The 19,316-nt window shown below is 35.2% G+C and overlaps 1 protein-coding gene, 2 long non-coding RNA genes and 1 pseudogene across 5 annotated transcripts; 2 read left to right on the top strand and 2 right to left on the bottom strand.

The window, feature by feature from the left end:
* Positions 1-11,548: 11,548 nt before the first annotated feature.
* LOC104710954 (uncharacterized) lies at positions 11,549-12,423 on the bottom strand. Its single transcript, XR_015567057.1, has 2 exons — positions 12,288-12,423; positions 11,549-11,871 (listed from the first exon to the last, which is right to left on the bottom strand). It is a non-coding gene; the product is annotated as an uncharacterized LOC104710954 (long non-coding RNA).
* Positions 12,424-12,856: 433 nt separating this feature from the next.
* Positions 12,857-14,934, top strand: LOC104710951 (serine/threonine-protein kinase TIO). 2 transcript variants are annotated; one of them, XM_010427611.3, is made up of 4 exons: positions 12,857-13,773; positions 14,022-14,143; positions 14,252-14,398; positions 14,511-14,934. In XM_010427611.3, exons 2-4 carry the CDS (start codon positions 14,057-14,059, stop codon positions 14,622-14,624), a joined length of 348 nt encoding a protein of 115 aa, XP_010425913.1. In that variant the 5' UTR covers positions 12,857-13,773; positions 14,022-14,056; the 3' UTR covers positions 14,625-14,934. The 2 variants fall into 2 exon arrangements, with proteins under 2 accessions (XP_010425913.1, XP_010425912.1); XM_010427610.3 differs by having other exon boundaries at positions 14,019-14,143.
* A 515-nt stretch (positions 14,935-15,449) lies between these two features.
* LOC104710950 (branched-chain-amino-acid aminotransferase 6-like) lies at positions 15,450-17,131 on the top strand (annotated as a pseudogene). The gene is made up of 6 exons (XR_015565726.1): positions 15,450-15,579; positions 15,752-15,931; positions 16,170-16,381; positions 16,442-16,572; positions 16,663-16,758; positions 16,848-17,131. The product of XR_015565726.1 is annotated as a branched-chain-amino-acid aminotransferase 6-like (transcript).
* LOC147938267 (uncharacterized) lies at positions 15,977-17,368 on the bottom strand. Its single transcript, XR_015565727.1, has 2 exons — positions 17,012-17,368; positions 15,977-16,901 (listed from the first exon to the last, which is right to left on the bottom strand). It is a non-coding gene; the product is annotated as an uncharacterized LOC147938267 (long non-coding RNA).
* Positions 17,369-19,316: the final 1,948 nt, after the last annotated feature.

Below are 19,316 nucleotides of genomic sequence, written 5' to 3'. Positions count from 1 at the left end.
ATCAGATCCAGATAGCTTTAGAACAAGAACAATCCTCTTCTTTTCAAATTCACAGCCTTAAGACTCAGCTGATGCTTGCTTACAGAGCAGAAGAAACTTATTGGAGTCAACAGAGCCGAGAAAAATGGTTACTCGAAGGTGACTGCAACACAAAGTTTTTCCATGCTTCAGTCCAAAACTCTAGATCAAAAAACAGAATCCTAACTCTGATAGATAGTAATGGAAACTCACAGAAGTCAGAAGCATCTAAAGGAGAAGTTGCAATCACCTACTTCAATGAGTTATTTAAGTCTTCCAATCCAGGAACTTTGATTGGCTTTTTCATGACTTTTATCCCAAAGTCACTTCTCAGATGAACAACTCTCTAATAAGACCTGTGACTATAGGAGAGATCAAACAGGAAGTCTTTTCGATTAATCCTACTAAAGCCCCTGGGGCCGATGGTATGACTGGCTTATTTTTCCAAAAATACTGGGAAATCATTGGACCCCATATCATATCAGAAATTCAGAACTTCTTTATCAGTGGTTCATTTCCTCATGATTGGAACTATACTCTTCTTTGCCTCATTCCTAAAGTCAAGAACCCTAAGCAAATGTCAGATCTTCGACCAATTAGTCTTTGCTCAGTTCTTTATAAGATCATCTCCAAGATTTTGGCCTCAAGATTGCAACCCCTTCTTCCTAGTTTAGTATCTCCTACCCAATCTGCCTTTGTTCCCAAACGATTAATCTCTGACAACATCTCTATAGCTCACGAATTGGTTCATGCCCTACGGACTCACCCGACAATTTCCTCTGAGTTTGTGGCAATCAAAACTGATATGTCCAAAGCTTTTGACAGATTAGAATGGACCTATTTAAGAGGATTGCTAAAAGCTTTAGATTTTCATCAAAAGTGGATTAATTGGATCATGACTTGTGTTTCGACAGTCACATATTCAGTCATAATGAATGATCAATCTTATGGGATGATTTCACCTCATAGAGGTTTGAAACAGGGAGATCCCATCTCTCCCTTTTTCTTTGTGCTTTGTACGGAAGGGTTATCTCATATGCTAAACAGAGCTGAACAATCCGGGGCAATTCAAGGAATACAATTTTCACCCTCTGGACCATCTATTCACCATCTTCTTTTCGCTGATGATAGCCTTTTCAGTTGTAAAGCCTCTATCGATCAGGTTAACACTCTCCAACAAATCTTACGATCATATGGAGAAGCTTCAGGTCAAAGGATAAATGTACTTAAATCCTCAATAACTTTTGGATCCAAGGTGGATCATCAAACTCAGATATCCATAAAGCAGCTAACAAGAATTTACAGTGAAGGAGGAACAGGATCTTACTTAGGCCTGCCTGAATGCTTTAGTGGCTCAAAAATTGATATGCTCAACTACATCTGTGATAGGCTAAAATCAAAATTATCGGGCTGGTTCGAACGCACCCTATCCCTTGGAGGTAAAGAAACTTTATTAAAAGCAATAGCAATGGCTTTGCCGGTTTATGCAATGACGTGTTACAAATTACCCATTACAACCTGTCAAAGACTCACCTCGGCGATGTCTAGCTTTTGGTGGAACTCTTTAGAACATAAGAGGAAAATTCACTAGCTAAGTTGGGATAAGCTTTGCTTAACAAAAGATCAAGGAGGAATAGGATTTAAAGATTTGCAAGATTTTAATCAAGCCTTACTAGCCAAGCAAGCATGGAGAATCCTACAACATCCGGATTGCCTTTATGCTAAGGTTATGAAAAGTAGATATTTTGACAACAATGAGATTCTAACTGCAGTTATGGGCTATCGTCCTTCTTACATTTGGAGAAGCATTCTCCATGGACGTGAATTACTACTAAAAGGGATCAAGAGGATGATTGGTAATGGACATAATACTTATGTTTGGGTAGACTCTTGGCTTTATGATGTCAGAAGAAGACCACCTCTAATGAAAAATATATTTATTAATTTGGATATGAAGGTTTCAGATTTAATTGATCTCCCCAACAGGAATTGGAATCGAGTTTCATTAGAAGACTTATTCTATCCAAGAGACGTGGAGATAATTTCAACAAACAAGCCAGTGATATCTAAGCCTGATTTTTGGAGTTGGAGTCACACAAGGAGTGGAAACTACTCAGTCCATACCGGCTATTCTCTAGCAAGCCGTTTAAATAATCAGGATCTGATCTATGCAGCTGAGATCAAACCCTCTCTAAATGAGTTAAAGATTCAAGTATGGGCCTTACATACTTCACCAAAAATCAAAAATTTCATTTGGAGAGCTTTGAGCGGAGCAATTGCGGTGGCGAACAATTTGGAAAATAGAGGACTGAGCAAAGACATGAGATGCCAATTCTGTGGTCTAGAAAAAGAAACAATCAATCACGTTCTTTTCTCTTGCTCTGTAGCAAGACAAACCTGGGCTCTATCTGATTTCCCAACTCCTGAAGGCGGGTTTGATATCTCTTCTGAATATGCTAACTTTTCCTATTTACTCTCTATAGAAAAGAACCACAATTTTTCCCTTTATATTAGAAGAAGCTTTCCATGGATACTTTGGTATCTTTGGAAACACAGGAACGATCACTTTTTTGAAGGCAAATCAAAAGACCTTAGGGCTTTAATTCTCAAAATTAGAGAGGAATCAGAGTTATGGTCTAAAGCTCAGGATTTTGATTCATGCTTTGCTAGCTCTAAAGTGTTTGACAGAGGAAAAGATTGGTTTGATTGGATTAATCCTCCTAAAAACTGGTTGAAATGTAATGTAGGCATGGCTTGGTGCAATTCTACTAAAATTTGTGGTTTTTCTTGGGTTCTAAGAGATTGGAAAGGCAAAGTTTGGTTGCATAGTAGGGGCTCAGAAGCCCATATTTCAAGCTTGGTAGAGGCAAAATATCGGAGTATTTTGTGGGCTATTAACAGCATGGTTAGCCACAAATTCACACAAGTGATCTTCTCATCTGATGCTTTTGAATTGGTCAATGCAGTAAATAATCCTCAAGAATGGCCTTCATTTCAGTTCTATGCTTCAGAACTAAGAAGGAGTCTCCAACTTTTCACTGATTGGCAAATGGAGAAGGCACCCACTCATTCGAATAGAGGAGCTTCCCTAATTGTAAATAGTGTAATAAACCATAATCTCTTCCAGTCGTACGTGGCACGAGGAGCACCAAGATGGATTAATTCAATTTTTGAACTAGAAGGAAGATCTCAAAATTAGGTTGGGATAAGCTTATCAGGTTTGACTTAAGTCTTTGTTAGATTTACCTGGTTAGTCAACAGCTGATATTTTAAATCGCAAGTCTTTTTAAAAAAAAAAGGAAGCGGTGATAGACGTTTCCTTGTCTCTTCCTTAGATCTTTTACTCTCAGTTGACCTTCCCTTCCTTATCCTCCTACATCTTACCTCGTTTTTTCCCACTTTTTGTTTCTACCGCAGTTGAAATCTTTCTTCAACTCTACTGTTGAGATAACCTTACAGTTCTTTAAAGCTTTTATGAATCTTCTCGAGACTTCTTAAAACCTTTATCCTTCTCTTATAAATAATCCCTCCCAAGCTTTTCAAACCTCATCGTCTTTCCTTCTTAGAGAGTCTAAATGGAGAAGGAACTTTGGGAGGAGATTCAGTATTTGGCTTTAGGGCGAGACGACCCAAAGCTTTTAATCCCAAACTCTGACTATGAAGAAGTCTTAGCAAGTAATCGTTTAAGTTTGATCGCCAGACCTCTTAACCCTACGGACCAGAACTTGTTTGAAGTGGCTGACAATCTTCCTTTGGCTTGGGGTCTTTCATCCTCGGTTCATGGCAGAGTACTAGATGACCGTTTCATCCAATTTCGTTTTCAATCGGAAGGCGACCTGAGATCAGTCCTACAGCGTGAACCATGGAGCTTCAACAGATGGTTTGTAGCACTTCAAAGATGGACTGACCTACCCCGCTTAGACTTCTTAACTTCCTTGGCCCTTTGGGTCCAAATCAGGGGATTGCCTTTGCCTTACATCACTGCAAAATCTATCCGTAGGATAGCTAGATCCCTGGGTGACGTTGTGAAGATTGATTTTGAAGACTCAGTCACAAATCAAGTTTCCTTTATCAGAGCAAAAATTCGGGTTTCCATAACCGATCGCTTCAGGTTTTTTCGCAGGGCAAGGTTTCAAACGGGTGAAAGAGCTATGCTAGGATTTGAGTATGAGAAGATGGAAAATATATGCACTAATTGCTGCAGAATCATGCATCCTTCCTCTAGGTGCCTCTTTGAACCTACAAACACTAATCGCTACAATAACCAAGATAACCAAGCTCAACAAAGGCGAAATGAAGAGTTAGAAGAGCTAGAGCCGGATCCCATTTCACAACCTTCAAGCCCTGTTGCTCAAGTACCTGTTCTCAAAGAACCTATTCAGCAGAATCGAGAACATCATCTTAAGCAGAAATCAGGTCCTTACTTTGCTTTAGTATTTCCACACTTTGATCTATCGGGCAAAGAAGAATCTACAGGGTCAAACGAAGACTGTGGGGATCTCTCTAAGAAGCAGTCTAAAAAAGAAATAGGAGAATGTTCTAAAAGGAAACGGAATGTCACTTCCACCAAGGACCTTCCAATGAAGAAAAGATCAAGTTCACCAGTCTATGAAAGGGAGGTTAACCATCACTCTCCTAACCATCCCTGATCACTCTCTTTAATTCTGTCAAGGATAACCTTTTTGATGTGAATAGCTTAACTTCAATCGGCATGATGGCCTTGGGTTGTAATGATAGTCAAGATGACTACGATCTCTCTCCCTTTTTTTGGTTGTGATGTAATGTCATCTTCACTATGTACCTCTTTTTAGTATTCTCATGTTAAGCTTTAGGTTCAACTTTTAGCTTATTGTGTTTCAGTTTCAGTGGTGTATGTTGTAAGATTGGTTCGACTTATGAATAAAACGATCCTTTTGTGTAAAAAAAAAAAGTTATCTTTTAGATATATGACATCTTTTACAATGGCATCACATGAAAATTTCTGAAGCACAAATTTAAATGTATTTTTAAATAATATTAGTAGAAACTGGCCATGCTTACTGGCAGTATATACAATATCTCTCACTGGATATTATTTATATAGATGTGTATATAATTATATTTGTGTGGTTATAAAATATTCAAACACTTTAGGAGAACAAATTATTGACCCGTAGCTTTTGTGGAAGCAGCCGATTGGTGTTGAATTGTTTTCCAACTTTTGCATCCTGAAAACGTGCCTATTAGTGTTTTCTATTTGTTAAGTATAATATGTCTCATCCCACCTAATGTCTTCTTGTGCTAATTATATTCAAAGTTTTAGATTAATAGAATGTAAAGCCCTAGACTGTATCACTAATTAACTAATTAATTATCAACGTTACAAGGTTTAGTAGTTGACAGATCGGGTCAACGTGAAGTTTCCGACCCGTTATGGACTAGGTTGAAAAATAAGCATGAGTAGTGAGTCACTTATTAGTGACAACGGTCATTCTCATCCAAATTAAAAATATTATTAGCTCATTGATTTGTAAATCTAATTTACATATGATTCATAAATTTTTATTGATTTCGAAAATAAAAACATATGTATCTTGACATAACATGGTATATATACGGATTTGAATTCTTTTAAGTTTTACTTTCAAATCTATTTAGAAATCCAACAATAAATCATTAAACGAATAAACATTTATTTTAACTAACAGTGGCGGATCCAGAACTAAAATTAACATGGGGCATATATAACTTTTTATATATATAATAGTTATATATTTTTATTTCATATTTTTAAAATTTAAGTTTCTTAAGAACTTTAAAAAATCAAATTTTTTTATGAGGAATATCATTTTCATTGATTTTTTACTTTGTTGAAATATAAATTGAATCAAAAATTGTAATCTACTGAATTTACATGATATATTTATTAGAAAAATTAGAATGTAGAAAATCAAATAAAGAAATAAACAAATGCATTTTGATATATAAGTAAAAAAGAAAAAGAAAAAAAGGTAATTGACAACCAGTTAAAAAAATGTAAATAAAATAAAATTGAGCATACAAAATGAAATGACAAAACATGGCATAATAAATAAATGAAAAACAAATGATATTAGAAATATGAAACACATCATCCCTAACATCTACTCGGGCACTAATAGTCATTTGATCTAATAAGCTATAACAAACAATAGTCATTTCTTTTTTTTAATAATTAGCATGGGCCACGTGCCCCACCTAGTCCCTCTTTGGATCCGCCCCTGTTAACTAATATTTAGAAATGAATATTAAAGGTTAATTAAATGATCACATATTTTATTTTATTCGAGCCAAAAACTATCTCGTTTCAAAGATTTATGTTGAAATTAAAAAATTTGAAACACAATGAGGTATATTATATAATAGTACTAGATTTTAACATGTGGTATACCACGAAACAGTTTTTTAAATTACTAAAAAAATTGTATGTTGTAGTTATTTAATTGTTTAAATTATTAAGAAAATATGTATGTTGTATTTTTTCAATTGTTTGATATGTTTTGATTAATATTGAGATTCTATAATTTTAGATAAACTAGGTTAGACCCGCGCGATGCCGCATGATGTTTTTAATACATTTTAAATATATTTGATGTTAAATATATAATTTTTAATTTTCTGAAATTATATTAATCATAAAAATTATGATTTGCACAATGATAAAATATAGAAATGTACTGGAAAAAACCTACAATGGTTTGTAACGTCGTAGTATTTGTACAGCCCCGGCTCTAGACATGTGCAAGCAATGCTATAAGACCGGGTCTATCCAATTTTTATCTTTTTCTTTATAAAATAGGGTCCAAAACTTTTTTTTTTTCAAAAAAGCATGGGGAAAAAGACCTTTTTTATTTTTCCAGCTCAGAGACCTCAATGAAATTGAGCCGGGCCTGTATTTGTAATGCGTTTACATTTTTAAGTCGGATAAATTTAATTGTATAATTGGCTTAACAAAAATTCAAACACTTCAATCATCACAATAAAAGAAATCACATCTATATTCGTAGTAAATGCATGCTATAAGGTAGACATATGATCATTTTTGTTTGATAGTACGTAAAGATTATGTATGTTGCTCCAAGAATCCAATAACTGATGTTTATCCTCCACACAGGCTTGAGAGATTTACGTAGCTCACTCTTAGAATGAAGTGTAGATTAAGCAATTGTATGATTTTTTTTTTCTTTTTGGTCGAGAAGCAATTGTATGGTTTGTTCTCAAATTTAAAATACCAAAGCGTTGACAAAAACAAACAAAAGAAATGAATAACGTAACTAATCGTAACTTGTTAATATCACAAATCAATACTATTGACTAATGATAAAGTAATGTGGAACATATAAGGATTTTTACTGGACATGAAATGCTTAATTGTATTATTTAATTTAATTGGCTGTCTATTTTAAGATTATACAAGTTACAAATGAAATGATAAATGTTAACTGGTATTTTTTTTAGATTTTACATGTTAATCAACTTGTTAAATGAATCATTAGGATGCAGGTTTTGATAACATTGACTTTGTTTGCATTCTTTATTGAATAAGTGACTTCTTGTGAGTTATATGATTTTTTAAAATCTATAAATCTATTTTAGCAACTTCGATGCATTCTAGTGATTGGGCTACATACTATTAGCTAAAACAATTTGTATAGCCGTGTTGGTAATGTAATAATGTAAAAAACATAATTGCGATTAAGAAAAAATTTATTTGTTTTCCATGTATAGTTGTTTTTGCGATTAAGAATACTCCAATCGAAACAGAAGTTCTGATGTCAATCAAAACCGTTATTGGACCAAAGGATAAGAGAGCCCAAATGAAGAATATTCGAAATGAAACATAGCCCATTACGAAGACCAATCTGGTACCTCTAACAAGCCTGCAACAAAAAGACTTAAGCATACACAGAGCAATAAGAGAGAGCCATGAGTTCTTCTTGTTCTTCTTCTTTGTCGTGCTTCCGTCGTTGCTTCTCCAACGTTGATCAACTCTTCTCCATCACCAAATCAATCAACATTTGTTTTAACGAATCACCAAATTTAGGGTTTCCCCGTGCGCCGCCGAAACTTGATTTTTTCAGTTTCTTATCATCAACCGCTGTTCCGTTTCTCTTATTTATGTTTCTGATCCCACATGTGTTGTGTACTACATAGAACAAAAACATATAGATTAGAGACCATATCAAAAACGATATATCCCTGATATGTATATATTTTACACTCTTTCATCATGCATTTGTCATTCATTTTGTTCTCTTAATTCATTGTTTTGCATTGTTTTAGGTCTCTTTTGCATAACATGCATATCTAGGTAGTCTTTGCATTTGTCTTGCATGCATCTTGCATATTGAAGTTGTTTCAGGTGTTTTAGGGGATGTCTAAACCATCAAATGCAAACAAGGATCGGAATGCAGTTAAACGACTCGATCTACACTACCCAGCAATGCAACCTTCCACGTCTTTGATCGAGTCGAGTGAAGATTTTAATTTGGGATTCATTTTTCGACGTCTTCATCAAAGTTGTAGGTAATTGAGTCATATTTCCAATGCAGTTTATTTCAAGCCAATCGGAGTCGTGGTTCATGAGTTATCTCTGTTTTAGTGGATGCACGTACGTTCTGAAATCCGACTCGACCCGCACGCAAAGGAGAGCTCCTACTCGATCAGATGTTAGCAGCGACTCGACCAAGACGTCCCAGGATGGCTCCTGAGCACCCTCAAGACGCGACTCGATCATCAGCTCTCAAACGACACTTTTCAAGCTGCCACTCGACACCTTCTCAAGCCGCCATTCGATCAAACTTCCTAGAATCCGACTCGATCGACACTCTCACGATGCGACTCGATCAACACTCTCACGATACGACTCGACCGACACTTTCACGATGCGACTCGATCGACTCTCTTAAACCGACGTCATGGTTTTGTTCTGAAGACGCGTCCGAGAAGGGTTCCCAAACCGACGCTCTACCTTATCGTTTTATGTTTTGAGGGATTCACATGTTTTTACTATATATACATTTTGTTAAGTCTTGTTTTGGACATCTTATCTTTTATCTCGTTTTGTTCTTAAGGTTTTACCTAGCCACCTAAAATGCTCTTACACTTTGTATTCCGATATCTTTGAATTTATTCAGTATTTTGATTTGATTTCTTCTACAAAGTTGTTCTTCACATTTTAATCTATCTAAGAATGCTTGTTTCAATGTTTTCTGGGTTTGCATCCTTGACTATGATTTTCGGATATGAGTAGTGTGGTAGTTCTTGAGGATGGGATATATTAGGTGGAGGATCTTAGGATGTAGGGTGTTTAAGCTTGATTTGTATGATTCCCTTCTGGACTAGAGTTAGAATTACTAGTTTCTCTCTGATCAACTGGAACTAGATTCGAGACATTTCCACACCCAAAAGGTGTTTGATGAAATGTCTGACCAACTAGTGCCAGAGACTTACATTCCTAGCCTAAGAGATTAGTTGTCTAGGATGTTTGTTGACGTGAATGAACTTGTTTGTCATGCCTGCTCGACCACGTTTCTCTAGCGAGAGCTAGGTATGGAAGTGGTTGAGTCTGAGTAGCTTTTGCCAAGAGATTGGATTAGCTAAGTTGTGATGTTCATTGTTTAGGGATTGTTTGCTTGTGGTATGTTAAACACTCTGTAGACTAGGATACTCCACCGACATCAATTACCTCATCCTTAGGACTTCTTTCTTTCTGATTTTTATTACATTTCTGGAACTGTTTCATTTGTTCATGCTTAGAATCGTTTTCAGTTTCACTTATTCTTGTTCGGTTCTTGTCATACATTTTCGTTTATGATTCTGTGACTCGTTTCCGTTTTGTATTTTGACCATTCTAGGATTTTTTGAAAAACACTCTTTTTGAATTGGCTTAACTTGTGACTTCTTTATTGCATCTTGAGTGATAGTAAGGATTCCCAATTGGATTGACACCTTAAGTATTACAACTGCATAAGATTAATTGAACCTGCTAGGATAGACACACAAAAAACCTAGTATCAATCCCCAAATGGGAGTGAAATTAGGGTTTATATATAAGTCTGAACCTTGGGACCATCAGAACCACCACACTAAAGAGGGGGTGAGATAGCGATATTGGAAGTAGAAGAAATCGATTTTAAGTTTTTAACATTGAGAAATTGATTATGACAGTAAAGAGTAGACAATTATGTGTCCATGTAGGCAAACAAAAAACTGATGTGTATTAATGTTATAATTTTATTGGTTACATATTTTAACTGATGTGTCAACTCCTCCTTCAACTAAAAAGCTGAGGTGTCAACACTGGAGAGAAACACATTCTATTTTTATTGTATTGACTAGGTTGACACTCGCGCTACGCCGCGGGATTTTCATTAAATTTTGTTTTATTTAATATACATATAAGTAATAATACAAATATTTGTTTGAAACTATAATCAAATGAAACAGATGTGCCTCTCATTTTTTAAGAACACCATACATGAGGTGAATGCATTGTACTGAAATTCCATAAACAACCCTTTTGTGATTTCTAGAGTATAATATTTGTCTCAGAACACGAATTATCAAAGTTAAAAATTAAAAATAGTTTCAGAAGAAAATATTACACATTATCTTTGTTCATGGCCGTTTTCTTCTATTTCTTGATTAACTTTACTTGCATTTAATATTTGTTTGATTTATACTTGCATTTATTTGTTGATAGGAAATACATGTGTATTTTGTATAGTTTCTACAGATAACTGCTAGCTTTTTATCTTTGGTTTTCTTAGCTTGCATTTCCTTGTCAATACCAAGACTAAACATAATTCCAGCAGCGTTTCTCAGCGGTTGTGTTGTCCATAGCTACTAGCTTCTCATAAAATCAAGATGGTCTCCGTCTCTATCATCCTAGAAAAAAAAACACCATAATTAGAATCCAACACGAAAACAAAGTTCAATTAACAATTTAAGTCTATTGTTGATTTATTATACAAACCTGTTGACATTCTCACAATCTCAAGTTTGGTCTCTCAATCTCGGAACAATAAAGTAATTTCTCAACACTCTTAATCTTTCATTTTTTTGTACATTACAACTTCACACACATTACATACTTATAGTAAATTTTTTTTACACCCATTCACTTACCTCTAGACATTAGACTTATGGACACAAGCAACCTTACAAAACCTTACCTTAGCCAGTAGCCAATAACAACTCCAACAACTATTATCTACTCTAGTCTAACTAAAGGTTTTCAACAACTTCCTTAGGGTTAAAACTAAATAAACACCACAAACTCTTATTTAGGCCTAATACCACTAATAGTCCACTGAACACTAAAGACACAAACTTTATGTGAGCTTAACTCCAGCCCATTAGTCCACAACAACTAAGGAGGGTGTATTGAATCTGATATTTTAGGAGATTTGCTGAGATTTTAATATTTTGGAATTTTGGGAGATTTAAGTGTAATTTTGGGAAATTTTGATATTTTGGCAGATTTTTTGAGATTTGGGTTTTGGGATTCGGTGAGATTTGATTATAAATTTTAGGTGATTTTAGAATATAGAAAGGAAAAAAAAAAAAACAGCTTGATTCAACCTCACGTGATCTTCACTCGATCACACTTTGGTTAACATAAAATAAATTACAATGTGTATCTTGTTATTACAATGAAAGTGTGATCTTCACGTGAGGTTGAATCGGTGTGGTTTGTTTGCCTGTGTAGAGAGGATTGGATAAAGTCGATGTTAGATGATGGTGACCAGACGAGTTCAGAATTACAGTGTAAGAGATGATTCCAACGCCAAAGCCTTCTAAAAGTCTCCCCATGTAAAGAAAGGAAGTATCCTACAAAACCATAATGATGTAGAGAGTTAAGGTCAACCAACAAGTTTAAATCCCCACTCTAGACAGAGAATGGTCTGACCAAACTGTTGGAGATGAATAACCACACTGATCATATTCGAAAAACATAAGAGGTTTAAGAAACAAAATCAGAAAATTATTTAATAGTTTGCATGTTTGTTAAGGATTAGATTAGTTCAAAGACAGTGACACTTATTTATTGTTATGGACACTGGATATACACCTATTGAACAATCACAAAACATAGATTGGAGCAAGGATCACGCAACGGTATGATATAAATTCCATCTTTTCTTTTAGCCTATGCTCTCTTTTAGGTTCAATCTTGTTGGCTGATTATATATTTATTTGGCTAGTTTTCCAGAAGGAAAAACAAGGATGTATCCAAAGAAAGTTACCGCACTTCTCGTGATGATGATGGATGTAGTACAAGGAGTGCCAAAACGCGTCGCTCTCCTGATAGGAGGACACAGCAAGACAGTGGAAGCAGAGGAGGGAGTTTGCGTTCCAAGGATTGCCATGGATGGGCAAGACACAAGCAAGAACAGAGATGGAGCCAATTCTTTCCCGCTTTCTCCTTCGTCTCTCTATCTCTCTTTCAGTTTCCCCGAGGATTGCCATGGATGGGTTCGACCAAGAACAAGATTATCAGAATTCGATTGGTTCAATAATTGGTGGCATCGAATTTGAAGCCGAAGAAGAACCCATTATCCCTGAAACTCATCTTTTTTTTATTCTGTTCTACAACTCCCCCTAATCTATCTTCTTTCTCCATCACGAATCTGACTTGAAATTGAGTGAAATTGAGAATATGGAGTTGTTTTTCATAGTGAATCGGTAACTAATAATGGGATTTAGGATTGATTCACTCGATTACACATCAACAAATATTTCTAGGATTTATAAAGAGAGAAGAGAGAAGAGAGAACGAGAGAACGAGAGAACGAGAGAACGAGAGAGGAGAGTTTGCAAAAGATTCCTTTTCTTTTGTAGATCGAAGAAGTGTTTTTAAAATATTTTAAAATTTCACCTTAAAAAGTGTGATTTTGTAAGACATTATTATTTTCAATTAAAAATGTTTGAAAAGTCTCTTAAAATCACATCCAATAGGTTTTTAAAGAAAATTTGTGATTTTTTGAATAACAGTAGATTTGAAGTGAGATTTATAAACTATTGATTGAATAACCAGAGATTTTAAATGATTTTTATAAATTTCACATTCAATAACATAGAATTTCAGATGATTTTAAAAAATCATCAATTAAATAACAGGGGATTTAAGAATATCCCAAAATCTCTTAAAATTTTCAGTTTAATACACCCCCTAAATCTTCTCCTTCCTCTTGACTTTTCTTCTCCGTTGACCTTTCTTCTCTAAGTATAGTTGTTCATCTTAGACCATCTCCACTGGAAGGTACTCTCAGTGGTACTCTTGCAATTGGGCCCCAAAACTGTATTAAAAATCTATATTTTAGTCCATTTAGTTTGGAGCAACACAAGAGAAATGATACGTGGCTTAATATGATTGGATGATTCATAAATATAAAACATAATTTTTTTTATTTCTCTATTTTCTTCTTCTATTGTTTCCCGACTCTGTCTCTCTCTCTCTTATCTCTCAAGAGAGTCGGCGACACAAACGACAGACGCCATTGACAACCGGAAAATCAGTGGATTCACCGCGAACCATCAGATTTTTCCGGCTAAAACTGGAAGGTTTTGGTTGAGGAAGACGATGTCCACTCCGATCGACTTAAACCGGAAGACTTGACGATTTTGTTCTCACGACGATCAACCTCCTTCTGCGACAACGACGGCGGCTTAGTCTTCTGATGGCGTAAAGCGGACGGCGAGATCCACTGGGAGACGAATCGGACAGAGAAGGTTTGTCTTCTCATCTCTTACTTATGTTAATGTTAGGGTTTAGGATTAAATTCGATATGATTGTGAGAGTTGTTAATGTTTGATGTTCAATTGGTTTTGAGATTTGTTTGGAGGGTTTACGGGTCTGATATCTTGATTTTACATACTTTTGTTTAAATGTTGATTTGTTGTTATTCATGATTCATGAGCTGAAATCTCGTTATAGACATATTACAAGATCAATCAGTGATGGCTTTGTTTTGCAGTAGAGCTTGTTAGCAAAGGTTTGTTGGAGCCTAACAGAATGAATAAATTACTCAACCTTTCGAGTCCAAGAGAAGTCATACTTGATATTTTGATGATCGTATCTGATCTATCGAGGATGGATAAGGTCAGACACTGGATAAACACATGATGCATTCTATTTCTTACCTTTGCTTAGACACAGGATAGTGAAGTAAACGATGTTATCTAATTCTTATTGCTCTCAACCTTACAGGGTTTCTATAAATACATCGGCGAGGCTTCTGTTCTGCTGCAGCCTTTAAAAGAATTTCTTACTCATTCAGATCAAAATATACGCGCAAAAGCTTGTAGTGCTCTTGGTAACATGTGCAGACACAATGGATATTTCTACAGCTCTCTGGTAAGTTACAGGCTGTAACTTACAGCACTGGGATTCTTTTACTTTGACTTTGAGATCTCAATGTTTCAAAGAACGTTCCTTCTTACACTGTGTGCATATTTATTATGTGCAGGCTGAACATCAAATCATCGGCCTCCTCATTGATCGATGTGCAGACGTTACTGAGGCTGGTTGCAGATTGCTCAGCTCTTGCCCTGAACCCGAGCAAGAAAGAGACAGCAAGTGAGTCACCGCTTAAGATTGCACTCTTCTCATTGGCTAAAATGTGTTCAAACCACCAGATTTGCAGACAGTTCGTGCAGTCATCAGAGTTGTTCCCGGTCATCGCAAGGCTTAAACAATCCCCCGAGGATAACATTGCTCACTATGCTTCAGTAATTGTTGCCAAAGTCGGTGGTGATTCCTAAGCAAAGATACTTTCCCTGTAAATCTATCGCGTTTACTTTTGTACATGTGGTCTTGTTATTACGTTGAAAATCTTTTAAAAAAATGGGCCAATGATCTAAGCTGCAGTAAACTGCAACAAATTACTTCTATCGCTCTCTCTATTTAGGTGGTTGATACAATTCAAAAAACTTGATTGTCTTGCTAGATTCAGTTTTGCTTGATATACAAATGCATGATAGTTTGAAAAAAGATTTGATTGAGCAACTCAATAATAAAACTTATTCCGAATTTTGTAAAATATGTTTAATCTTCCGAATTTTGTATCTTATGTTTAATATTTCAAATTCTGTAAACTTTTATTGTTTTCTATTTAATGTAATATAAATAATTGTTTTATTTATGATAGATTAGTAAAATTTGATAATTAATTAACAAATTTTTAAAAATATATTATTTAAATGATGAGTAATCTTCTTTGGGGTACTCTAGTGGAGGGATGATTTTGTTTAAGTTTTAAGTGGGTTGCTTTAATTATTTTTGTATTAATTATATGATTAATTAATCCTTGAGTAACTTGAGAGGATTGCTGGAGTAATGATGCTCTAAGGAGCTCTAAATATTTACTAAAAAAAATAATTAAGATGGAAAGGAATCAAAAGGGTTTGTTTGTTGTCACTATAAAAGAAGGCTCCTAAAACAACGTGACCGCTCCACGCCTCTCTGCCTTTCACATCACTTCTCTATTTCTCTCCGCTAGCTATGGCTCCTTCTTCATCACCTCTTCATACTACAAGGTACTAATACAAAGTCTCAATTTTTTTCTTCTGATAAATGATAGAAAATGGAAAAACGAAATGATTTTGGTTATTAGAATCATCCTGATCTGGGTGTATATATGGTGTCTATTTATTTTAAAATTTATTTTACTCAATTCTTTTTTGGTGGCATGCACTGAGATGAAAACAGTGAAGCGGATGAGAAGTATGCGAATGTGAAATGGGAAGAGCTTGGATTTGCTCCGACTCCAACATATTACATGTATGTAGCCAAATGCAGACAAGGTGAGAGCTTTTCACAAGGAAAGATCCTTCCTTATGGGGATATTTCAATCAGCCCTTGTTCTCCTATTCTCTCAATTATGGCCAGGTAGGTTTTCTTTTCTTACCACTTGTGGCTAAATCTCACTGATTGTAGGAACTTTGGGTTTTATTAGAATACAGGATTAAGAGATATGAAGCCTTTAATCTCTAAATGAGGGAGAAAATGATCTGCAGAGTCATAGATTGTGTAGAGTTGTTTGAACTGAGTGTGATAGATAGCCAGCAAAAGTTTATAACTTTAGCGTCTCCATATACGTTTTGATTATTGGTTTGGCTCTTAGTAGGGACTATTTGAAGGTCTCAAAGCTTACAGGACAGAAGACGACCGGATTATGATTTTCAGGCCTGACCAAAACGCTCTTCGCATGCAAGCTGGTGCTGAGAGGCTTTGTATGAGTCAGTACGACATCCCCTTCTCTAGAGCTATTCGTTGATGCAGTTAAGCAAACTGTGTTTGCCAACAAGAAGTGGGTATGGACTACTAATGGACCAATGTGTCTCTACTTCCATTTGATGTGATTCTTTATCACAATTAATTCACATTCGCTTTTATAAGTTCCTCCTCCGGGTAAATGAACTTTGTATATAAGGCCTCTGCTAATTGGGAGCGGTGCTACCCTTGGAGTAGCTCCAGCACCTGAAAACACATTTCTCATATATGTGCCTCCAGTAGGAGATTACCATAAGGTGAGTTTGTTTCAAATTCTCCGTGGAGTATACTCTTACTAAAGAGTCTTTTCAAGCTGAAACAATTAACTGGTTTTGTCTATTTTGTAGGTGAGCTCAGACTTGAACCTCAAAGTTGAGCATAAGCATCACCGAGCCCATTCAGGTGGAACAGGTGGTGTCAAGAGCTGCCCAAACTATTTTCCAGTAAGTAAAGAGACACCTCACATCTTCCATAGAAACAGGTTAATGAAATATGTAGTTCTCTGATTTCTTCTTGTGTAAATTTTTGAAAGGTTGTGAAATCGTTGCTTGAAGCAAAGTCATCGGGGTTCTCTGATGTCCTGTTCCTGGATGCGGCAACAAGTAGAAACATCGAAGAGCTTAGTGCTTGTAACATCTTCATTGTCAAGGTAAAAAGTTTCAACATTTATCACACGGAATATAGAATAGTTTCAACCTTTTAGATTCCTATGCATATAACTCATTAGAAGACGATTGATTTATGAAACTGTGGAGTCCACGGATTGGATATCAACTATGTATCTTGTATGCAAATGACTAACCGCTGCTTTGGCTCTCTCTAATGAATCCGAGTGACCGCCTCCTTTCTTCACCCGATTTAAATTAGCAACCTTTTTATAGTACTGGATTTTCATGAGTTCACCGGCCTATATCCAACAAAAGTTCTTCCCAAAATCAGACTTCTTGTAGAAACAAAGTCGAGCAATTGATTAAATCGAGAAAATCGAGCTTTCAAACAGGAGTCGGACCGGCGAAGAAGAAGAAGAAATCGAGCAATTGATTAAACGCTCTCGTTTTTCTTTTCCTTTGTCCACATAAGAGTAAAACCAGCTGATATGTATTAATGTTATAATTTGATTGGTTAGAGATTTTTACCGAGGTGTCAACATCTGCTTCAATGTTGAAGCTGATGTGTCAAAAGAGGAGAGCAACACATTCTAGTTTTATTGTATTGATTATATTATATTTTTTTTGTGTTTGGTAGCAGACTAAAATATTTTGTGTATTTTAGTAAACCAATCCGTAAATAATTAGAGAACTAGGTAGTAACTCGTGCTATAGCACGGACAAAATATTTTATATAATTGTATTATTTTAAATATCTAATTTAAGTTTGGTTTTACTTTGGATTATTACACGTATATACTATATAACCTAGAGGAACAGGAAACACGTCCTTGTCCCGTTTTATCATGTCCCGTTCCATCTCCTATCTTCCCATATCCATCATAATTTTTTGTCTTATTGTAACGCTCCGATCATCATTTTAGTGGGCCCACTCATATCCATTCCCGATCCATAGGCCCACCTCGCTTAGTGGGCCCACATCCATTCCCGGCCAGTGGGCCCATCCATATCCAACAGTCGATTTGTTACGTCCAGGAGGCTTGAAAGATTTATTTACCATCCCTACAAATTACCACATGATCTTTCCATGTGTTTTGTCTCCACTCGCACAGTTCCGACAATCACTTTCCGGATGGTCACCCATCCTGAAACTACTCCAGCTCAAACATGCTTAACTCTAGAGTTCTCTCAGGACCTTTGACCGAAAAGAAAACTGCACTTTGGTGACATAGGTGACCAAATCAATTTTTTTAAACCTCTCCGCAAACCAGGATGTCACAATTATGATCATTCTCTTTTACATAATTACTTGGTAGACAATATTTTTAATAGAGATTAGGTAAGAAATTTAGATGGGATACCCATATTCTTCTTAAATACATTTTTTATTTATTTAGTTAGTTTTTACTATCAAAAAATACAATATTAATATTAACAAACTATCTAACTGTTTTAAAAAAATACTAAAATATTGAAGTTACCCGTTCCAAAGTGGAGAATTACTTCACGAAATATATAAAATCTCCATTTGAATATTTTCAACCAAAATTTCAAAATATCCATCTCATATTAGTTCTTTATATGTCACATAGTGAATTTTTTTAAGAAAATCGTTTAAGTGCAATCTTTTCTATTATACGAATTACCCATTTCCATTGCATATCCAAAAAGACAGTGGCTTTCAACAAAGACAGTGATGATGAATCAAACAGTTTTTAATCATGGACTGCTGATTGTGGAAAAATAAGAGACTTATTTGTCATTTTTTTTGGTCATCAGATATAACCAAAAATAGTTTGAGAATCGAAAGTAACCAAGAACAATAATAAACACCAACAACATTATTCATCAACATGCACTTGATCATGAAGCCAAGATGGCCCACAGTGCTAAATATGACTAAAATCTACCATTTCTCGTGACACTACTCGCGATAACAATCGTCACTTTATTCGCCGGAACAGCCACCTTATGAAAGTCTCTACAATTGAAGCCATCCAGCCACCTTATTCTCATATTTTTTTATGGTTTTTTTTTTCTTCTTTCAAATTTTTGACAAACATTAATAACATGATGTTGTGTTTTTTTTTTACTTAAATCTTTCATATATATTAAGTTAGTATTAAATTTTCTCATATAAATTTTAAATTTGAAAAAATGAGTTAGAATCTTATTATTTTAAATATATAAAACTATTTGTAAAATATTGATAATAAATATAAATTTTGGATTTCAATTTGGTTTTAGTTTGAATTATTGTTCATATAAATCCAAACATATCTACTTTGTAATAGGAAACATTTCCCGTCTCGTTCCATCCCATCCCGTCCCATCCTGTCCCGTCTTATCTTTCTCTCTTTATCCATCATAACTTTTTTTGTCCTATGATCGTT

This window comes from Camelina sativa, chromosome 9 (assembly GCF_030686135.1).
Source record: "Camelina sativa cultivar CO46 ecotype springtype chromosome 9, ASM3068613v1".
NCBI lineage: Eukaryota > Viridiplantae > Streptophyta > Magnoliopsida > Brassicales > Brassicaceae > Camelina > Camelina sativa.
Note: the sequence above shows the minus strand (reverse complement) of the source record. Positions and strands in the feature narration are given on the sequence as shown.